Genomic DNA, 22,597 nt, shown 5'->3' on the forward strand with positions numbered 1-22,597 from the left:
AGTGCAGAATAGAGCTTCAGGTACAAGAGTTTGTGTGGGATCTGAAAGGGAGTTTGGGTGAAGGAGGGGGAGTAGGCAGTGCAAGGTTTGGGTTGTGACCTGGAGCAAGGGATTGGGATGCAGGAGAGGATTCTGACCTGGAGCAGGGGTGCAGGATTTGGGATGTGACTGGGGTAAAATTGGGGTGCATGAGGAGTGGCTGGGCTGCCAGAGGAAGGCTTTGGCCTGGAATCACTTACATGGGCAGCAGGTTCCTCAGCCTGTGTCCCTGAATCCTGCTCAGAGCAACTATGGGGGCCATGTGTGGCTCTGAACACTGTGAGCCTAGAGGGGTACTTTGTGCACTGCTGGTCTTGCAAACAGGAAGCTCTGATTGGCCAGTTTGCAGGCAGTGGGAGCTGCAAGATGGGCCAGGCAGCACAGAAAGCCTCTCCTCTCCTTCCCTTCAAGTGTGCAGTGTTCAGAGATGCACACACAGTTCCCTGTGGGGATAAGGTAGGCAGGGAGTCTGGTTAAGGTTCTGCTGCACCTGCAGGCCAATTTTGCCCATCCAGTATAACACATTTTTATTCTGCTGCTCTCAAAGTACATCATTACATTTTTACTTTAGCTCCTTTATCTTGTTCAGAAATGTTTAGGGCAGCAAAACTGCCTCACTTGATCAATATTCCTTGTGCACAGAATCTGACATTGTCTGGCTCTGAGCTTGCTGTGGAAGGTGAGTTCTGAACACGGATGGTGCCTCTAATGCTCCTTCCAATGAAGTGTATGACTCCCTTGTGCTGTAAAGCCTATTAGAAGACCCCTGAGACTTTTAGAAAGCTTATCAAATGAGACTAGGCTCTAGGTTACAGAATGTTGCCTCAGAGGAATCTAAATGTCCTATGGTGGTCAAGTAATTTGAGTATCAAATGCATAACAAATTGCATTACTATCAAGAGCTTTGCTGTTTTGCATTCCTATTTAGCACTTCCGAGCTCTGACCTCATGTACACAGGAAACACAGGCCTCTGGTGGGCTCACCACGTGGCTATACCAACTCCAGAGATAGGTACATAGGGATATACTTGGAAAAAAAAGCAAAGCCTGCACTCTATTGTGAAATTGTACCTCAACTTAGACGTCAATTCTGTTTCAGCAGTGCAACAGGCCTATCGCTGACCTATCGGTGCTCTTTCAGTGGGAGGGTGGATAACAGCAGCTTTTGGTGGAGCTTAAGATTGTATGAGGACTTCTGAGCCCTGCTGTGCTGGAGGAATGAAGGTAGCTAGTAACTTTCTCCCACATTCCAGACTTGGACAAATTAGAGGATAGAGGGAGCTGAAATCCTTTTGTAAGTCAGTGATGAGTGCTGCTTTAGAGCACCAGTGGAAGAAAGGCTTTAAGAGCTAGGTTCTATCTGTCGTCTCTGCTTCTACTGAAATAGTGGAAATGTGCATTTACACTTCCCTGTTATATAGATTCCTTGAACTACATGTTAAAGATGCGGTTGTAAACTTAACTTACATTCAGCAAGGATCAGTTTAAATGTAGGACTGATATAATCAATGGGTTTCAGACCACTTTAAAACTAGCTTGTGGATATGCATTCTATATACTGTAAAGAGTGTTACTTTGAGTGGGCAATAATTTTCACCCGGGGGGGAGGGGGAGAGAAGAGAGAGGGAAGGAGCACACCGCATTTGTGGTAAGTCATCACAGGCAGGTGGGAGTGGAGGAAGAGTGCTCAAGTCAGGGTGTTCCCCATCCAGAAGGGGCAGGGCTGGGGCTAAAGAGTGTGAGAGAGACTGACGGGTGCACAGTCTGGGACAGTGTGTGACAGTGACATTGTGTGGTGGTTGTTGGGTAAACGTGAGAGCCCATGCATTGTCTCCCCCAGCTCCACTCCACAGAGAAGATGTATGGAGGGGGGGAAGTATCTTAGAAACAGTGCACTGCCTCGTAAGACAGACACTGATCTCAGTCAGCCTCTCTCCAACTGCTGCTCTACAGAGATGAGGAACACCCTGACCTAAGCACTCCCTTCCTCTTCTCTCTCCACTATGCGCAGGAAGGTCCTGGGAGCAGCTTGGCTGCAGGATGGAGCAAAGTGTGGGGGGAAGGGCAGCTGAACACGCACTGCCAATTGTATGAATGCTCTAGTAATCAACCAGGCATGTCAGTTCTAGCCCTGCAACTGTATTTTGTCCAATCTGTCCAAATTCATAAGATCATTAAATATGGATCTTAGACAAAAGCTCAACACAGTTTGGTCCATCTATCATTCTAGACAACCCCCTCTAATGAACATTTTCAATCTTCTACAGTGAGAGTATGTCCCAGTTGTACAATAGTTATATTAGGATTACAATTAATGTTACAAATGTTTCTGATCTCAGTATATATTGGGGAATATATGTCTATCCTAAAAAGTCACCCCCTTAACTGCCATTAGGTCTCATTTGTTTTTGGCAGTCTCAGCAGGAAGTGAACAGAAAATATCTGTGATCCTTTACTTGTCATCCTACAAGACAAGCCTGAAGCCCATAGAGGGCAATGCAGGGAAGCTTTTTCTCTTACTAAAAGGTAAAAATACAAATAAAACCCACAATTAAAAAAAAAATCAAGGTGTAGTTTTAAAACCATCTACAAAGAAAATCTGTATAAGGAAATAGCCTGTAAAACCTACACTCCTGAATTAAGTCTGGAGTCCCAAACTGGGAAAGAACCACTTAAGCAACTGAGGAAAAGCTTCTGCTATGCAGTGTAGTCTCATGAAGTTAAAGTGAATCAAACAGGGAAAGTTAAGCCCTTTGACACACTATTACAGATATGACATGCAGGAGAGATGGAGAGTCTGGGTTACTTCCCTGATTGATACATCTGGGCTTGCACACATCAAATGACCCTGAAAGCAAGGGCCATACATTTCAATCCATTGTCTAGGTTAGATGCACATCCTCCAGTAAAATAATCAGCAAAAACTGAAAGCTATTTAATGCTAGTCTTGAGGGGTCATCATGAACAAAGCTATAGCTGCATGAGTTGATTCCCATTCTATGCGCCTAGGTGGGGGCTCTGAATGTTTCCTGTTTAACATGGGAATAGGACAGGGATGGGCAAAATACAGCCTCGCCAAGTCACCAGATTCAGCCTGGTGCATGCAGAAGCCTCAGCCCTGCCCTGCTGAGGCCATGTGAGAGTATCTGAATACTTGGAGGGGAGGTTGAAGGGGGAGGTGGTGGGAAGGTTTTGCATGCTACCGCTGCCCCCAGTACAATCTCAGGTCCCACTGGCCAACTGCCTGTTTGCAGGACAGGCCATGCACAAAGTACTCCTACCCCTCTGGGCCTGCAGTGTTCAGAGCAGCACATGATCCACACAGCTGCTCTGAATGGTATGCAGGGGCATGAAAGGCAGGGAGCCTGGCTGAGGAACCTGGTGGGCTGCTGGCTGGGAGCCACCCAGAAGAGTGCCTCCTAGCCATAGCCTGCCTCTAGCACAACATTCCCTCCCTCCCCCCAAGCACCTGTCCCCCCACTTACCTCCCCTCCCTCAGTCACAACCTCTTCCCAGATCTTGCATTCCCTCCTGCACCCCTCCTCCAGGTCTGAATCCTCTCCCAGACCCTGCACCCCAATCCTTTGCCCCAGGTCATAACCCAAACCCCTGCACTCCATACCCAAGGTCACAACCCACTCCTTACCCAAAGTCCCTTCCAGATCCCCACCCCCTCCTGACTCCAAATCTCCCTTTTGCACCCAACTTTCATCCCAGACCCTGCACTCCTCCATCAATATCATGGAAGAGTGCAGCCCTTGACCACTTACGATATTTTTGGAGTTCCTCATCAAGAATTACCCAACCCTGGTGTAACCAAAACTATTCTGCATGAGTCAGATTGTTGGGTTTGTCAGCTGTGTCTCCCTTTAAAGAATGAACAGAGTAAAACCACCATCTTCAGCATATGCAATTGGAAGCTGGACACCTCAAGGTATTCACCATACTAATTTTTGGTAGGGCTATTTTCTTATGTCAATGATGCTCTCAGATGAAATACCCATTTAAAAAATCCCAGTAATATGTACATTCAGGTGTTTGCAAGAATGTATATATTAATGGAAAGATATGGTAACTAGAACATTGGAAACGTGAAGTATCACTGGGGGTGATGAAACTTTTCTAAGTTAACATTCTCTGTATAGGGCAGTGCTCAGGTGAACATGAAGGTAGTTTCTATCTATTCCATGCAGATTAAGCAACACTGCTTCAGAGTACAGTAAAACTCCAGTGGTCCGGCATCCAATGGAACCCGGAAGTGCTCTGGGCAGCTGGACAATTGGAGCTGCTCTGCCCCGGGCTTCCTGAAGTCAGCCGCTGGTCAGTTTCAGCAGCAGCTGACTTGGGGACGCCTGGGGCAGAGCAGCTGGGGTGCTGCTGGGTTGGTCCCGCAGCACTGTGGGGTGCATCCCCCACACTCTACCCCAGACCCCTCATAGCCCCCCCTTCCTATAGTCCGGCATATCTGATAATCCAGCACCCCCTGGGTCCTAAAGGTGCCGGATTATCGGAAGTTTACTGTAATAGTAACATTAACATGACATCACCCTTACCTTTTAAAAAGGAGAATCTGTTCAATTTCAACTTGTTGCACTGAATTAATTTTGGCTTTTGTATTCTTGTTTCAGGTTACATGTGATTTATACAGGAGAGCTGCAAGTGCCATAAATGGTAAAACTGGTTTCTTAGTGGGTTAGCATAGTTCATTATTAAATAACCGATGTTTCATCTTGAACATTTAAAAGCATTAATGAAAGTAATTCTCTAGAGCAAGTCATGACAAGAATAAGGCTTTAGAAATGAAATAAACCACCACCAATAATGCTACAGAATGTATTTAATGTAGTATAGACCATCAAGCATTAAGCACATGTAATTAGAACCATCTAAAAACCACATCCAATTTTCCTCTCACACTATCAGTATCACTTTAAGTACACCAGCTTCTAGCAAGTCAACTTTGTGTCAACCATCCTGACAACTTCCCCATGCCTTGGTGACTAACACTGCAGATTAAATAGTAGTAAAATTGTGTATTATTTAGAAAACATTGTCTTGTTACTCTGTGCAGAGGACTGCAACACCACGTTCATAGAAACTGCGAGGATCTTCCTTGGTGGCAATTTCAAAGTCAACAGTGAAGATCAGATCAGCACGCGTGAAGTTCAGATAGACTGGTAATGTAACCTGAAAAAAAGTTAGGCATTGATTAAATTGTGGATAAGATAGTTGAATGCAAGATACGAGAGTCAAGGGGAAAAGATGAAATGTTCCCCCACCACTGGAAGTTATGTATAGAGACATTTGTCCACATTAGACTCTGCTCGCCCTCCCCCAACCAAACGAACGAACATATTTGTAAGAAAGAACTCTCAGTTTGTCAGGCTAAAGTGAACTTGTTATAACACGTTTCTAAGGCTTTGTTCAGACTTCTCCATTCCAAGACGAAATACTAGATGAGTTCTAATTTCTTGATACCCTCTTTATGGCTGGCTGAGGGTACTAGCAATATTGGATCTGTTTGCAAGGCTCCGAGGAACTATAACCCCCAGGGTTGAAAACTATTGGAAAGGAACATCTGTGGTACTACAAAACGTAAGACTAAAGCTATGTCTACACTACGCTAGTTTTGCACAATATGCAAATGAGGCACGGCAAGGACTATCACTGCCTCATTTGCATACTTAATGAACCACCATTTTTGCACAAGGGGCTTTTGCGCAAAAAGGAGCAGTCTACACTGCTTTTTCTTGCACAAAAACCCTTTCTTGTGCAAGAGCCATTCTGCTGCTGCTTATTTTCAGGCAAAATGGCTCTTGTGCAAGAGGGAGTTTTTGTGCAAGAAGGAGCCGTGTAGACGGCTCCTTTTTGCTCAAAAGCCTCTTGTGCAAAAAGCAGCCACTCAATTATGCAAATGAGGCTCAGCAATATTCCACACAGCCTCATTTGCATATTTCCTGCGCAAAACCAGCACAGTGTAGACATAGCCCAATGGAATAGAAACAAGTGCAGCCCCATTTTTATTATAAGGCTCCACAGAAAGTAGAATAGCCACTACTTGAAGGAGTCACAGAATGACAACACATTTATCTTCACATTACTTACCACATTAGCCTTTTTGTCAGCATTTGTCTGCTTGATCCAGCGAAGCTGTGTTATGGGCAATATAGTTGATATTGCATTTGAAAGGGACAGTTTGTTGTTACTGCATGTAGCTCCCTGAAGCTTCAAACCTGTAAGTTAGGAAGTATGAAAATTTGAGGTCTTTCCTGAAAGTGAAGGGTATGTACACTTAAAAAGGAAGTTTCCTTCTCCACTCCATTTTCAAGTCCAGAGGTAGCTTCACCCATCTAAAGTGAGGTAACTGATGTATAGACCTACTGTTAAAATAGGAGCCCTAATTTATACAGATCAAAAATACTCCAGAAAAGGCAACAGGGAAGGCTATTAGAGGAATAAAAAAGTCACCGACATGCTAACTCGAACAGGTTGGCTAATGTTTTTTGCCCTACTACTGATATTTATTCAAAAGGATTCTCAAATGCTAGGCACTTGCATAGCAAAATTCTCCAATGAAGAAATCCTGATAGACATTAATTTCCAAATGTTACTTTTAGTGCAGTTGCCTAAAATGTAATTTTCATTCTGATACCTAACACCAAGGGAGTTAGCAATTTGATATAGTGTATATCAACATTTTTAAAGATAAATTCCCAGAGTTATAGGCTAATAGCACCTATTTACTTCCCTTCCTCCTTGTAAAAAGCACACTAGCTAACCTGTAACTCCAAAACTGCAGGCATCCAGGACTGCATTCTGAGTAGTTGTAACATTGACTTCTAGACAAAGTTCTTCCAGGGACCAGCTGTTTGCTTGAGCCACATATTGTCTTGTAGCAGTAATGTAAGCCTCAGGTACGAACAAGCCACCCAGGCACACGTGGATATTCTATTAAAAAAAGATATGTTTTAGACATGTCCATAGCATCTACTGCCACACACTTTAACGTCAATATCTTTTGAAACAGAGTTGCACTAAATAAAAGTGACCATCATGCCAACAATGTATGGCATGTTTCCTCTGATGAAAATTTACTAAAGGGATAGCTTCCTACTAGTTTACACACAATTTTATGAATCCTGAAGTCTGTTTCAGAGGAAAGAATTAGTTTCAGAAGAATTCATTATTTAGATGTAGTTAGGCCTACTGTACATATGCAAGTAGAATTAGCAAAAAATACAAGTTTCCTAATGTGTCAACATTTCCCATCTGCCCATAAGGATGTGCTATAAGGTATTTGAGTAAATGCAATGTATCCTGTGTATGTGCCGAACACATCAAAGCTAGAAAACTTTGCCTAGTTCCTAGACCATAGGGGCTAAGGACTAAGCATGAGCCCTGCTTGTAGGAGCAGGGCTCATGTCCTGTGGCCCTTCCCCAGGTATTTAAGGGCAGCACTGCCCTGATCTCCTCTGCCACCATTTCTTCTCACTGTCCATGGCTTGAGTCACAGTGGCATGTGGTGTTCTCACATCACATGGTCAGTGTTTTGAGCTTTTTAAATGCTAGATTATAGTACCTTCGGTGAGCTGGCTTAACGCTTAAAACCAGGCTTCAAGTACCATCTGCAATAGGGGGGAACATCTTCACAAGACTGTTTTGTCGTGTTTCAGTCAGGGACACATTATGAAATGGTGCTACAGCTGTACTTTTTTGGGGGGCAGTGACAGGAGGGGGAGAACAAAAACCTCAGATGGCGAGAGACTTGTGGCTGAAGCAGCACCATCTGGCACAGGCCTCGAGGCCCCTGTCTGACTAGTGGTCATCTTTATAATTGGCAAGTAACAGTGCTTCATGTTTGGACTCTGGTGTTTCACTCTTCTACCTGTTGTGCAGAGAACTTGTCCCCTAAACCTAACTAGAACCACTCCCAAAAATCAAAGGCCCTTTGGTTCTAGATCTAGCCAGCCAGCTTGTCCACCACTGGGACTGAACAAGCATCCAGTCTGACTTGTGTCCAGGGCAGTAACCCAATGGTGGCCCATCCTGCCCCTAAACAGGGAATGGAGAGCTCATATTTATGGGCTACGTGTAGACTGGCCCCTGTTACGAAATAGCCATGCTAATTTCCAACTTTGGAATAGGGAAATCCGCGGGGGATTTAAATATCCCCCGCGGGATTTAAATAAACATGTCCGCCGCTTTTTTCCCGGCTTGGGGAAAAGCCGGAAAAAAGCGTCTAGACTGGCGCGATCCTCCGGAATAAAGCCCTTTTCCAGAGGATCTCTTATTCCTACTTTCAAGTAGGAATAAGAGATCCTCTGGAAAAGGGCTTTATTCCGGAGGATCGCGCCAGTCTAGACGCTTTTTTCCGGCTTTTCCCCAAGCCGGGAAAAAAGCGGCGGACATGTTTATTTAAATCCCGCGGGGGATATTTAAATCCCCCGCGGATTTCCCTATTCCAAAGTTGGAAATTAGCATGGCTATTTCGTAACAGGGGCCAGTCTAGATGTAGCCATGATGTTTAGAGTTCAACTACCACAGACAGCTAGATCCTAAACACTGACAGATGGGTTTATGCCTTACATATTTCGTCAAGTACCCTTCTCCCGAGACACTGCTCCTTGAGCAGGTGCAGTGTATTGGGTTTTGGGGTTACAGGACATGCCCCCCCCCCAGCAGCAACAGGGACAAGGATTTTACTCCTGGTACTTTATGGTTACTGAACCCAACAGAGGGATTGAAACTGATCCTTGACCTCAACAAATAATCAGATGGAAGATTCCATATAGCCACCCTGAAAACTATTCTCTCTGAATTAAATCACATCTGGTTTCCTGCAATGGACCTGCATGATGCTTCTTTCCATATAAATTCTCTTAAAGCCACAGGAAATGTCACCTGTTTGTCACGGTGGACTAACACTATCGATACCCCATGCTACCTTTGGGTCTGTCTTCTGCTTCCTGGGTTTTTATCAGCTGCATGATTTTGGTGACAGCATGCCTCAGGAAGAGGGGGTTTCATGTATTCTTGTATCTGAATGATTGCTAGAGAGGGGCATGTCTAGAGAAGTCTTCTCATGCTGAATTTACATTGTTTACTCAATAGTCTAGGTCTCATTTGAAACAACTGGAACTCAAATTACTGCCTTCATCATAACCCTGCTAGAGTACTTCTGCTGACTGATTTCATATTATTTACTACCTATGTCTGGAATGTGGATGAAGGCCAAGTGGCTGCATGTACACAGTCTCATATGCCAGGTTATGCCTTTGTCCTCTTCAAATGTGGCTGACTGTGGTCTATTATCTGAACCATCTCTTGGACAAACTGGTGTGACTTCCTCTGCTTCTTCTGACTTATGGTAGAAGCCTGTTCACGGAACATGAGCCAACGTGTTCCCTTTGCTCAGTCCCCATCAACCAGGACTATTGTCACCGATGCTTCCTTAATAGGCTGGGGAGCATAACTGGGGGTCACAGCAAGTTGCGGGCTTATGATTGGAACAGGAAGCTTCTCTGCAAATCAGTGTCCAGGAACTTTGTGCCATCTACAGTACCTGTCAGCATCAAAGTGACAGCATGCACATCCTTAGACGTACCATAGGATGTCTGATGTGAGCAGATGGGATGAATACTCTAGTGTGCTGCATCTGAAGGAAATCAGATTCTGGTAGTTTTGTATCAGTGAAAGTATCATTTACCTGGGATCCACAATCACCTGTCAAATCATCTTGGTAGAAAATTTCTTACACGCAATTTTCCAGAAACAAAGTAACCCTGCAGTCACACCATACATTTATCTAAAGTGCTTTCTTAGTTTTAGCTGAAACAAACAGCATCCACCCGTGTTTTCCTGAGCTGTATTCAATCCCAGACAAGCAGCATCTTCACACACTGGATGTCAAATGTTTAGCCTTTCACAGACAGGACTAAACCTTTCTTTTCTTCATCTTGTCTGTTTCATATGGGAAACAAATGAAGGGGAAAGCAGGTTCTTCACAGATGATCTCAAGATGGATAATTTCCTGTATTATGACAGCATGTGAAGATGCTGAGACTGCACTTCCTGAGAGCATGGTGATGGCATTTCCAAGTTAATTGTGTTACAAGTGAGTGCTCTCATGTTAGGAATTTGCAGTGCTATCACTGGATCTTGTGTATGTATGTTTAAAACCACTATGCCATAATGCTAAATCCAAATCAGATGAAAATTCTGAGAAGGTAATTCTACGCTCCTTATTTACACACACTCCAAGCCCCACCACCTGCAAAAACTTCTTGAGAGTCACCCATATGGCATACATGGCAGCAGCTACAGTACATGTAAATAACTGACTTTATTCTTTGGGATGAGATGCAGATATATATGTCACAATTCACCCTCTGCTCCCCTCTTCATTGGTTGAAGTCCTGACATTTGGTTCAAAGGAGATGGGTAGAGGGGATTTGCATTGACCTTATATTGCCACAGTAGAGGCAAGGGTCATAGAGCACAAGTGATGCCTCTGGTTAAAATTCTGACCAGAGCCGTAACAAGGGTGGGGCAAGTGGGGCACTTGCCCCAAGCACAATACATTTAGGGGCGCAAAATTAAAAACGAGAGTTAAAATATTATTTCATTTATATCTTTACTATAATCTATTTTCAATCTCAATATATGTGCAATTAATAAAATACAAAAAATTAAGAATTTTTTAATTTTTTGGGGGCGAGGTGCGAGGCCCAGTTCAATAGCTTGCCCCAGGTGCAGAAAACCTTCGTTACGGCTCTGTCTCTGACACTGGTGTTACACCTAACATGGCAGGAATGGCTGCATCACATCTTGAACAGTTATAGAACAAGAAGTAATTTGGTTTCCCCCCCTATTGCAGCAACAACTACGCTGTGTACATGACCTGTAGATTCAGGAACACCATGATATACAAATATGTTTCAAGGGGTGTCCAGGTAAGATTTTTGATAAACTCCTTAGTTTAAAGAATATTAAAGCTTTAGCTAACAGATTTAAGCAGTTATAGACTCACATAGCCCTGATTTCTCAGAAACTTCAGAAAAGCTATAAATGAGAAAAGGCAATACAGTACAACACAAGTTAGATACCTTTAGCTCTTTTGCTCCACCAGAAGCAGCTGCCTGGGAAATATTCTGTAGTTGTTTAATGCGTTCACTGAAGTCAGACACCCACTGAATAACAGTCATGCCAGCAGGCACAGTGTAATGAGACCAGCTATGGGGCAGAATACCTAGAGAAGACACATCCAAGGTAAGAGCTCTGTATGGGTATGAATCAGATTACCTACTATTTCCCAATGCAATTTTACCCTTTTAGTGGCAGCCACTTAATTATTATTCTGTTTTACTACATAGTTTTTATACCAAAAACTATGGGGTCCTCGGAGTATAAGTGTATCACAAACTGACATTATATAAAGCCACCTAGTTTTCAATGAGTTCTGCAGATCAGTAAACAGAAATTACTATCTGAAGCATATCTTATTAAAAAATTCTAGAAGGCATTCATTAATAAGTTCAATTGCATATACATCAGAGTGCAAAAATATAGTTCACAGCCAATTTTTTCCTCTGAGTCTTTCAACATGGAAGACACCAATTTTAAGGAATTACTGCAATGTGCCACCTTCATCCTCAGTTTACAAGAATAATTCATTAACTCACAGTACAATAGTTCTGCTTAAATGGGTCTCTTAACCATCAGTATATTCCATTGTATTGGTACAAAGTATCCCCTTTCATCATCTGCCACCAAATGTATGATCACAGAAGAAAAAAAAGATAACTTCTGAAGTTTCTCTGATAATTGTTACAAGTGAGTTAAAACTTAACGTTTTGATTGAAACTGGTTTACAGTCAACACTAGGCTCCAAGGGTTGGCTTCAAACTCAGCAAAATGTTTTTTAATACCAGTCTCAGTTTGTAATGCCAACTTGCAATTCATTTCCAAGTAGCAGAATATAGAGGTCTTACTGCTTTAATCTCCAGGTCCTGGAAACAGTAACGTAAAAACGGCATTTCCTTTAAGCAATGTCTAGCTCCCACAGATGGAACACAGGGTTAAAAACCACAATTCAAGCAAAGGCAAAAACCTAGACTGGCTTAAAAATTGGATTTTTTTTCAATCCAATCTCATGGCAGTTGAATGCTTAGGTTGGCAACACTGAAGTTCATGTGTTATAGGGCCAGCCTCAGCATTTTGACTTTCAGAATTCTGTGCTAGGCAAAAATGATGGATTTTTTTTTTAAACCATGAGTGCTGGAAATGAGAACACCTCAGCTAATGTAATAGGATTACTGGTGGAGCATCCTAAAAAGAGAATCCTGTAACATACCTTTTACCAATTCATTTATAAGCGTACGCAAGTAGTTGGTCTGTTTCTTCTTGCCTTCACAAACCTGAACCACATCAGCAAGATCCTGACGAACATCCTGAAGTAATTTGGCTCCCATTTTCACCTCTCTCTCAAAGAATCGGAACAATGGATCCTTATTTAAGCAAGAAAAACGTGGAAACAAGATGAGCATCTTCTGGTGGGAAAATTAATTCAGTCCTAAATCACCGAAGGGGACTAGTTGGGCTACCCAAATCCCACATACTGGGACAGACCAGTGATACTATCTTCGGAGCCAACCTACATTCTTCAGTTCACTTGAGTTAGACATGTGGTATGAAGCTTCTTTTATAGCACCTCCATCTTAGGAAGCAAGATACTAGACAAACTTACATTGTGCCTTCCGAGCCAAAGTAAATGTTACTTTTGTCAAATTCTTAAACTGAATTAAAGCAAAGAACATGAAACAAGACACTGTTTCCAAGTCTGCTATACTACTTGGATTTAGAGAGACCATTTATAGGATGTAATCTAGATAGGATCTCACCAACATTTGCATGATCTCTACTATTTTACAGACCAAAATATGTATTTGGCTATCTTAATCATCACCTTAATATTTTCCACTGTTCGTTTAAGATGGTTTAGAGTTTGTGGAATAAGATGGAGCCAGTTGGAGGCTGTGGTGTGTAGTGTTCTCATCCAGGATGGACGCCCATCTGAAGTTGAATCTGTTCTTGCCTTCTTTTCAGTTTCTGCATAAGCTAAATCGTCCTCATCCTCTAGCATCTGCATTTTCAGCATTTTACTAATCATATCAATACCTGAACCAAAGCCAATAAAAAAAAGACAAAAAACGCACCCCCAAGTGTTAGAATATCAGTTTAAGGAAAGTTTTAAAGATGCATTAGCAAATTACATTAACACTATTGTGATCGCCACTTATTTAAAAATACCGTATATACTCGAGTATAAGTCGACCCGAATATAAGCCGAGGCACCTAATTTTACCCCCAAAAACTGGGAAAAAGTATTGACTCGAGTATAAGCCTAGGGTAGGAAATGAGGCAGCTACTGGTAAATGTAAAAAATGAAGATAGATACCGGGTCTAGCCCCGGAAGTCGGGGCGAAAGCTGCTCCGGTGCCCCTGGTCCGCTGGAGACCGTCTCCAGCAGACCAGGGGCACTGGGTGGTTCCCGCGCTTCTGAGGCTTTGCCAGAGCAAAGCCTCAGAGGCGCGGGACCCCCGCGGCTGCGGCTTCAGTCCGGGAGCCTGTGGTCTGCTGGGGACGGTCCCCAGCAGACCACAGGCACCCAGATTGAAGCGGCAGCAGCGGCGGTTCCCCGCGCCCCTGAGGCTTTGCTCTGGCAAAGCCTCAGAGGCGCGGGACCCCCCCACGGCTGCGGCTTCAGTCCGGGAGCCTGTGGTCTGCTGGGGACGGTCCCCAGCAGACCACAGGCTCCCGGACTGAAGCCGCAGCAGCGGGGGGGGTCCCGCGCTTCTGAGGCTTTGCCCGCCTCAGTTCTCGAGATGCTGACTCGAGTATAAGCCGAGGGGGGCATTTTTCAGCACAAAAACTGTGCTGAAAAACTCGGCTTATACTCGAGTATATACGGTACTTCTTAAATATACTATTAAACATGAGTAACCTTCCTTAGGCTTAGAACTGAAGGAGTCTCACTTGGGTAATGTTCTCCTGTCTACAGGGGAGATTTTAAACAAGTTACTTTCAATCTTAAGAATTCGTAGATATTTATTAATTGGTTTGAGGAAACTAAAATAATTAATACACTTCGAGATACTTGTAACATTGCTATTTCCTGTAAGCACACAATTCCCATGTCACCTATTTTGAAAGTGTTTTTTTTTTTTTTTTTTTTTAAAAAGAGTTACATAATTTAAACACAAAGAAGTCAAAAATACAAATTTTACCCTGTGTGGTGAGAAGAACTTTTTCTGCATTGTTTGGTAAACCAAGCCAGGATGGGGTTTGTGTATCTGGAAGCAACTCAACCCACTGGACAAATTCTTCACGTCTGCAAGTGAAAGTCGTGGCAGTAAATTGAGTTAATTAATTAGAATATCAGGCATTTTAACAGGAGATCAGGAATATTTTGCATAGCTAAACACAAATGCAAAAAATGCAACAGAGTCCAGCTTCTCTGAAGGAAAGCAAGCTACTAAAGTGAGACCAACTGAAATCTGAGGCTGAAAAAAATACCTGATTCCATCTGGCATTTGAATATCCTTATGTCCATCAACCTTGCAAGCCAGTTTGAATTCACTATCAAAGCTCAGAGTGGTAAACAAACGCTCCAGGAAAGTGTTTAGCAAACGCTGATCAAATTCATTATCAATGCGACCTCCATAAATGGATTGTGCCATCAATGTTTTCAGAGCAGACCATGGGATCTTATCTGGAGAAATGTTTTGGCGGCCCTGTGAGCAAACACAAGTTAATTAGAAGGTGAAAATTCCCCATAAAAATTGGGAAGTTTAATGAAAGCCAAAAGTCAAACAGTTTGAAGTCTTGTTTTGGATATTGCTTGTTTCCAGCTAATCTTGTCAGTATTTCAGATTAACCCCAAGTAATCCAAATGTTACTTTATATTTAAGAGAGATTTATAAAACAGCAATACATTTAATTACCTTTGCTGTATCATCCAGCCACGTATCTATTGTGTCACAGGCAGATCTCAGATCAGATTCACCAAATTCATATTTCTTGGACCATCCCAGGGGAGCATATCGCAAACGTTCTTGAATGATGGCATGGAACCAGGCAAGAAGGAAATATAAACGAGCACGTTCATTTGGAGCCTAGGATGGGGGGGAAAAAAATACATTATTTCTCCACACCAGAGCCATAGTGATCAAAAATGTATTAAGAAACCTGGTTTGCTACAGTGCTGGTGAATATCAAATGTCTGGTAAAATAGGGTCTCCAAGTTTTAATGCATCAGATGATAAAAAGCTTAACCAATTACTTCCTTACATGCCATCCATGTTTTAGTTAGCATAAAGTGAAAGCCTCTGAAAAGTTTGGTTTTTTTCCACAGTAGTATCAGAAGACGTAACATTTGTTTAACGTATGCTAGAGGGACTGAAAGCTATGAAATTAAACTCTCAAATAGTTTTCAGTTTGAGTTCAATATAAACTACTCAGAAACCAATGACTCACCTTACATATTCTGGAAACAGGAATACTACTGAATGTTCTCAGCATGTTTGCTTTTACACCAGGAGGAGGTTCAAACACGAAGATCCGACCAGCGCGTAGCAAATTGACTGGTACCTAGAACAGAAAAGCATCAACATAAGTTATAACCTGAAGAATACTCTCTTCTACAAAGATTGTGATATTTTTAACAAGCTTGCTAATCTACACTACGTTATTTATTTTAGCTGAGTATCCTCCTCCCTCTTGCAAGAAGATGATGAAACTACCAGCAGTAAGGACTCAACATTAAAATAATAATCTTCAACACAAATTAAATACTGAGGGCCAATTTACTAGGTACTACTTTGGGAAAGAAAAATGTAGGCAGTCTTTTCTTCGCTGCATAAGCCGGAAGACAGGATATTTACAAAGCACTTGACAATACAAGGAATGTGATGTGAAATACTCTAGGAAGCACTAGGCAGGCTTTTGGCAATTGTTTCTGCTTCTGCAGATGCATTCCAAGATGCACCCTTCCATCTGCCAAGCTATGGCCATCATGGGAAATGCTGCCTGATTCAAGTAACAGTGATTTTGGTTACCTTGGGATTTATCTCCATGGTAAGGAAGAGTCTGAAACAAGCATGAGGTTGTAAAGAATGTAGCTTCTTCTCTAGCTGCATCAACCAACCAGGAGCCAGGTGGACATTCTTTAGCATTACCCACCTACAAGAATATAGTAACAGAAGAGTAACTAGCTTATTATTCACAGTTCTACTTATATAAAAAAAAAAGAGGAACAGAACATACCTGCCAGATTTCACTGCTGTGTTTATTGCCTTATCTGCCTGATTAAATCCTTCAGCAGAGCCTACAAGCAGAAGGTTATTGTTAGCTCTAGAACAGGGGTCAGCAGCCTTTTCAAATCAAACTACATCAACATTCAAAACAAGTGCTCAAAGAGACAGTATAAGAATTCAGTCATGCAAATAGGCAAATATACAACTTAATTGACATTATGGTTAATAATATTACCAGCATCAATGAACTATTGTACTCTGACATTTAATAGTTCTGCTGCTGTCTCTGTGTGTCTGTGTCTCCGTCCGGGCTGGGGTGCATGAGGGGTTCAGGGCAGGGGACTGGGGTATGTGGGAGGTGCAGGAGGCAAGGCAGGACACTAGGGGTGGGACAAAGTATGTGGGGGGGCTTGGGGCTAGATTACCTTATGTGGCTGGGCCTGGGCTTTTGCACCCGGGCAATCACTGGACAAGGGCCCAGGCCAGAATTGCCGCAGCCAAATTGTGGCCTCCCCTTCTAGCCATGCCACAGCACGAGGGGGGCACCACCAGCCCTTCCTGCAGCCAGATGGGGGCTGGACTGAAGGGCCAGCCCTGGGATCAGGGCTGGGAAGAGGGTGCTGTGGCCAGATGGGGGCTGCGCCCTAACTAGGGCCTTGTTGGCCAGGTTCATTTTAAATCAAGTACAAAATGTCCAACACAAAAGGTTTCAACGCTGTCGTTATTTATGGCAGGGGGTGAGGAACCTTTTTTAGTTTCAGGGTCACTGATCCACAGGGGAAAAAAAAAAAAAAAAAAAAAAAAAAGTCGGAGACGTAAGTGAAAAGCAAAAAACCCCCACAAAAACCCCTACAAAAGACTCCCAGCCCCCACTGATGTGGCTCTCAACTGAAACACCCCACTCCCCTACTGCTCCAGCACTGTGGTGGTGGTGGGGAAGAGTTCAACAGGGTGAGCTGAGGTTCAAGGCCTTAGGCCAGATTAACTCTTCTAGGGTTTCGGGGTTAGTGGATTTTGTGCCCCCTCCTCCCTCTGGCGGGGCCAAAAACGAAGAGTTCGGAGTGCATGATTTTGGCCAATGGGAGCAGCTGGTTGCTGTCCAAGCCAGAGAAGGGGAAAGGGAAGAGGCAGCACGAGGAGACGCTTCTATAGCTTTTCTTCTCCCCACTAGATCCGGCTTGTGAGGAAGGCTTGTGGCTTTCTCCCTTCCATCCCCCAAGGAAGCTGGCACTGGCGCTCTAATCTTGCAGGGACCCTGTGAGGCTGGAATGCCAATGCAGGCTCCCTACTCTGGGGGGAGTGAGGGGAGTCTAATTTTGAGCTGCAAGAGCCATAGGTTGCCAACCCCTGCTCCAGAAATAACTTCAGTCAATTAAAGTAAATATCAGTATCTGTCAAAATTATAAAAAAAATGATAGTCAAGTTCTGCCAAACCTAATGATAATGTATTCTTACCAATAGCAATAGAGGTAATCTGTGTGTTTTGTTCAGCTGCAAGGTCTTCAACATGGCCACTGGCATCATAGCCAGGTACAGAACACATCAGTACAGGAGTATTTGGTTTCACCTGCAATTCAGGAAGTTTAAACACACATTCACAACTGCCATAAAAATAAGCAATATTTAGAATTATGCACCTCTCCAAAAATCCACAGGGGAAGATTAGCATAAGGGATAAAGACGCTTATGTAATAAAACTGTATTCAGCATAGTTAGTAAAACTATTGCAGGGTAATTTAACTTAAAAATATCCTTGGAAACCTGTTACCCCAGTGCTGAAAGCTATTATGGACCTCATTACCTGAAATGAAGGCAGAGGAGTCTGATGTGTCACAAGAGATTTATGCCCCTCAATGTGTTAATGTTTTTGTATTTTCATTCCCATAGATTACCTCAGTATCTACAATGTGTGTCAAATCTAATGGCTGCTCCATAATAGACATGAAGGATTCGCCAAGATTTGCTGAAACAAATGCATGTGCCATTGCCAGGAGACGGTCTGGACGGAATGCCTGGATCAAGAGTAAGCGATGAATGGCCTGCCCAATCGGTGCTAAAATGAGAAAAGAAGAGTGTTATGGTTTCCGAAGCTTAACAGGTCATAACTCAGTATTTAGATCTTTAACACAATTCAAGAACTGGGAAAAAAAATATCAAATAAGTGGAGAAAAAAGAAAGACTTAGCAAAAGAGCTACAGCTTTTAAAGACTGTGTGAAACAATTTGCTAAATGCAGTACAGGCAGTCCCCGGGTTACGTACAAGATAGGGACTGTAGGTTTGAAAGCCAGTTCTTACATACAGATTCAATTTAAGAACCCCAGGCGTCCCCAAGTTAGCTGCTGCTGAAACTGATCAGCGGTTGATTCCAGGAAGCCTGGGGCAGAGCAACTCTGCCTCGGGCTTCCTGTAGTCAGCGCTGGTCAGTTTCAGCAGCGGCTGACTTGGGGACGCCTGGAGCAGAGCAGCTTGGGTGCTGCTGGGTTGCTCCAGTAGTGCCGCTCCTCGGCGCTACTGGACCAACCGGCAGCGCCCCAGCTGTTGTACCACAGGCATCCGGAGCAAAGCCGTGGAGCACGGGGGCAGCGGGACAGCCCAGACGCGCCGCGGCTGTCCTGCTGCCCGCGTGCTCCGCGGCTTTGCTCCCTGTCTCCCTGGTCTGCTGGTCTCCAGGGAGACGCGGAGCAAACCCCGTTCATAACTGCGGATCCGATATAAGTTGGATCCATGTAACTCGGGGACTGCCCGTACTCTATGTTGAAAAAGATCACAACGGTTATTCTTAATCTGACAATCAAAACTAACTCTGTCCCAAGTAAGGTTGCCTTAAATTGACCTAGGAATCTCTCTCCATCAGAGAGACCATTAGGCTTACATACAGTACTTTTTTCAGGTTGTGAACTCTTCAGTGAAACAGTTCCCCAATTTGTTTAGGGCCTTTGGACGCTTCTGCAATAAGTTCATACACAAAATCTAAAGCCTATGGAAGTGCTGCCATGAAGTTTGAGATTTTAGTAAAGAGACACACATTCCTGTAGCATGTGCAACACATGAAGAAAGCTAGACTATTAAGGCAAATAATTAAAAAACCTAAGCTGCTGTTAGAAAGTTTTTAGCTTGACAATAAGCCATTGGTTCAGATTTTGTCCAGATATATGGATTATTTAGCTATCCTTTGAAACCTGTATGTTCCAATGATAAAAGCACTACAGGAAACGAGTGTATTTTTTTCATATGCAAATTCTGATCCCATAGCCAAAGAGTTTTACACAGAAGCTTTAGAAAAAGTTTGTAGTAACCATTTATAGCAATTAGACAACTGTGTCAAAGAAATGTTCATTGTAAATAGCCTATTTCAAACAAATTTGTATGAAAATGCTGTCCATTGTGATCTTACAGATAGGAAAGATTAAGCAAAGAGTGGCAGTTTTAAGTTTTCACCAAGCTAGAGCTTTAGTTTCCCTCTAGCCAGCTACGAATATCTACATTTCGCATGGCCTTAGTTTCAGTTAATGAAGAAATTACGACAAGGGAAGGAGTAGCAAAAGTTTTAGTAGGAAATCATGGAAGGTCAGGAAACAATGAAAGTGCCTTTTACAGAGTTCTAAGCATTGAGTGAGACCAGGCTGGCAACACCAAAAGGCTCAGATGCCCATTCAACAGTTTTTGTACAGTAGGGCAGTTTGTTTCCTATAGGTAGGGCATCATACAGACTAGTGGAACCAATTTTAACAGTGTTTTGAAGAGACTATTTGAATTTCCATCTTTTTACTTACATTTGCAAGGAAACTGCACTTTTTACATAAGTCTGATGCCAATAAACTGACATCTTTTTGCAGGCAGTCTGAGGGATATCAAGGTAATACCCTACCTTAGGTCAAAGACCACATGGTAGTGTAGGATCAGGGAAAGGCTGCATAGTCATTACTTGCACTACAATTGTTTTTTGGATAAGAGACTTCCATTTTCAATCCTATTTAAAAACTTCTAGTTTGCACAACTGCTACATTCTGAGACTTTACTGAAGTTATTTTGTTCAAGATTTAAATTGGCAGCAAGGAAACTGTCAGATAAGTGAGTGCAACTGAACTTACTTGCAGGTTTTTCTTCAGTCCAAATGTATGGCACAGTTTGCTCCGGTGAACTGCTTTCCAACCAGATGCAGAATTGCTGTATTAAAAGAAATATTAATTACAACATATTTTACATGAGACAGACTTTGGATTCTATTCCAACTATAAGGTCATCAGAGCAAGGACTTTTACACACATGGATACAGAGCCTACTATAAGTCTTGATCATGGCCGGGGAGTTTACTGCAAGAAAAACTCCAACCAAGTCTAAAAACATACTGCATTTTACTGAAGATACTGGATAGTCCAAGTAATATAAAACCCAGTGCTTGAAACCATATACTAACTTCTACGGAGGGGGAGACTGATCCAGTGTTTAGGGCACTAGCTTAGGAAATCCAGGTTAGTATCCCTATGCAAAGTCTTTCTGTGTAAACTTGGCAAGCCATTTATTCTGTGGCCCAGCTCCCCATTGTAATATGGGAACAGTACCTCACAATATAGCTACATTCACTATTGCAAAGGGAGCCACGTAAGTATCCACCATAGGTCTGACCTAGTTAGTGCAGTGACAGTGCTTAAACATGGTACTTGCCTCATCAGCATGAACCTTCGAAACCAGGTCCTTAAATTCAGGAAGGCAGCTCAACCTCATCATAGCTTCCATTTGTTCTGTTGTAAGCCCACTGATCTTTGGGAGAGATGCTGTGCTGAGTACAATTTCTTTTCCTCTTAAGAAATGCTGGAATTCTGCATCATACGTAGGTTCCCTTAAAATTAAAAGTAGAGTAGATTTAGCCAAGTTAGCTGTTTGCATTTCAATTGAAGTAGTGGATAACTTTAAGGCAACAAATATAATTTGTTTTTTCAGCTTATATACAATTCTCATGTATATAAGCTGAAAAACTGAGATGCAGCTCAATAAGCAAAAATTCAAATATTTACCCAATTGTGCCTTTAAGTTTAATTCTGGCCAACAGCATAGCAAAGGTTATGTGATCTTGATGTAGCATGCCACGAGCTACTCTATTGAAAGCCACCTATCAAAACAAAGTGTAACTGGTTAGTCGTATTATATAGAGCCTTACATCAGTTTTCCCCAAGACAAGCACAAGAGCTATGAAAATTCTATACTGAACCTGGAAGAGGTCTTTTGTGATAATTGAGAGACGCTGGGTATGGTCTGTAATTCCCTTCAAATTTGGGTTCTCATACAAGACGTTGTGATAGATATCCAAGAAAAACTGGAGAGAATACTGGTACAAGAAGTGTATCTAAAGGAGTTGAAAAAAAAAAAAAGTAGTATATATATGTATAGAGTTTAGAACATATGGCACTACTGTTTGACAAAGATAGAGGTTACTGTAATTCATGATGTATTATGTAGTCATAATTGGAAATTAAACAGTACTGCATAACAGAGCACTGAATATTTCCAGTAGGAAAGGAAGGGATTAAATTTGGTTCTTTAACCTGTTTCAGTGACTCCATTGTGAAGTAGATACTACTGCATGCTGTAGAAAGAGGCAGATACTGCTGAGATACAGTCTCCACCTCCTGCATGACAATATCAGTCTCCTCTACTTTTCTGGTGACCTCAGCTGCTTCTTTCTTTAGATTCTCCAAAGTAGTTATGATTGTGTCATCATCTAAAATACGTCCCTTCACTTCATTGAGAGCTTGTAGCAGAGATTTTTCTAATTGCCGCAAACGCAGTTGGAATTCCCCTTAAGTAAAACAAATTGAGAGCTGTGATCACATGCCTATATATTTTATTCTATAGTTTACAATCTCATTTATGCTTTGAGACAATGTTCCAAAGCATCACATTTCTTGACTATAAAAAGAACGGCCATATATTAGTAGGAGTGACAGTCAAGTTTGTCTTCTAAATCGTACTAATTAGGACTCATTTTTATGGTTTGATTTTTCAGAAATATACCTTGAAGTTTAAGGAGGTCAGAACGTTTTTCATCCACGTCTGGTCTTTCAGCTTTCAGAACCTCATTCAGACACTGGCTCTGTAAACTACTGCGAGTTACTGTGAAATTGACAAACGTAACACGAGAGCAAAGATCCGGCGGGAATTCAACCTATAAAATAAAGTAAGTGTCAGGGTCACTGTTGGTTTGGTACATGTTTTGTCCTGCTGAAAGCTAAATACATTTGTATGT

The 22,597-nt window shown here is 42.5% G+C and overlaps 1 protein-coding gene across 2 annotated transcripts in view; it reads right to left on the reverse strand.

Moving 5' to 3' along the window:
• Positions 1 to 4,858: 4,858 nt before the first annotated feature.
• The window catches only part of DYNC1H1 (dynein cytoplasmic 1 heavy chain 1), a 75,229-nt gene continuing 57,490 nt past the window's right edge, over positions 4,859 to 22,597 (reverse strand). For both annotated transcript variants that reach the window (XM_075926557.2, XM_025183071.3), the window contains exons 59-78: positions 22,366 to 22,516; positions 21,897 to 22,150; positions 21,563 to 21,697; positions 21,369 to 21,463; positions 21,019 to 21,193; positions 20,445 to 20,520; positions 18,245 to 18,405; positions 17,808 to 17,919; positions 16,363 to 16,423; positions 16,155 to 16,278; positions 15,574 to 15,687; positions 15,042 to 15,212; positions 14,614 to 14,831; positions 14,325 to 14,428; positions 13,004 to 13,215; positions 12,392 to 12,545; positions 11,145 to 11,287; positions 6,819 to 6,987; positions 6,145 to 6,272; positions 4,859 to 5,226 (exon numbers count right to left, since the gene is read on the reverse strand). In XM_075926557.2, the coding sequence (XP_075782672.1) occupies positions 5,098 to 5,226; positions 6,145 to 6,272; positions 6,819 to 6,987; positions 11,145 to 11,287; positions 12,392 to 12,545; positions 13,004 to 13,215; positions 14,325 to 14,428; positions 14,614 to 14,831; positions 15,042 to 15,212; positions 15,574 to 15,687; positions 16,155 to 16,278; positions 16,363 to 16,423; positions 17,808 to 17,919; positions 18,245 to 18,405; positions 20,445 to 20,520; positions 21,019 to 21,193; positions 21,369 to 21,463; positions 21,563 to 21,697; positions 21,897 to 22,150; positions 22,366 to 22,516 (2,886 nt within the window). In that variant the 3' untranslated portion in view covers positions 4,859 to 5,097. The remainder of the gene's footprint in view (positions 5,227 to 6,144; positions 6,273 to 6,818; positions 6,988 to 11,144; positions 11,288 to 12,391; positions 12,546 to 13,003; positions 13,216 to 14,324; positions 14,429 to 14,613; positions 14,832 to 15,041; positions 15,213 to 15,573; positions 15,688 to 16,154; positions 16,279 to 16,362; positions 16,424 to 17,807; positions 17,920 to 18,244; positions 18,406 to 20,444; positions 20,521 to 21,018; positions 21,194 to 21,368; positions 21,464 to 21,562; positions 21,698 to 21,896; positions 22,151 to 22,365; positions 22,517 to 22,597) is intronic.

Source organism: Pelodiscus sinensis, chromosome 5 (genome assembly GCF_052426305.1).
Source record: "Pelodiscus sinensis isolate ZL-2025 chromosome 5, ASM5242630v1, whole genome shotgun sequence".
Classification (NCBI taxonomy): domain Eukaryota; kingdom Metazoa; phylum Chordata; order Testudines; family Trionychidae; genus Pelodiscus; species Pelodiscus sinensis.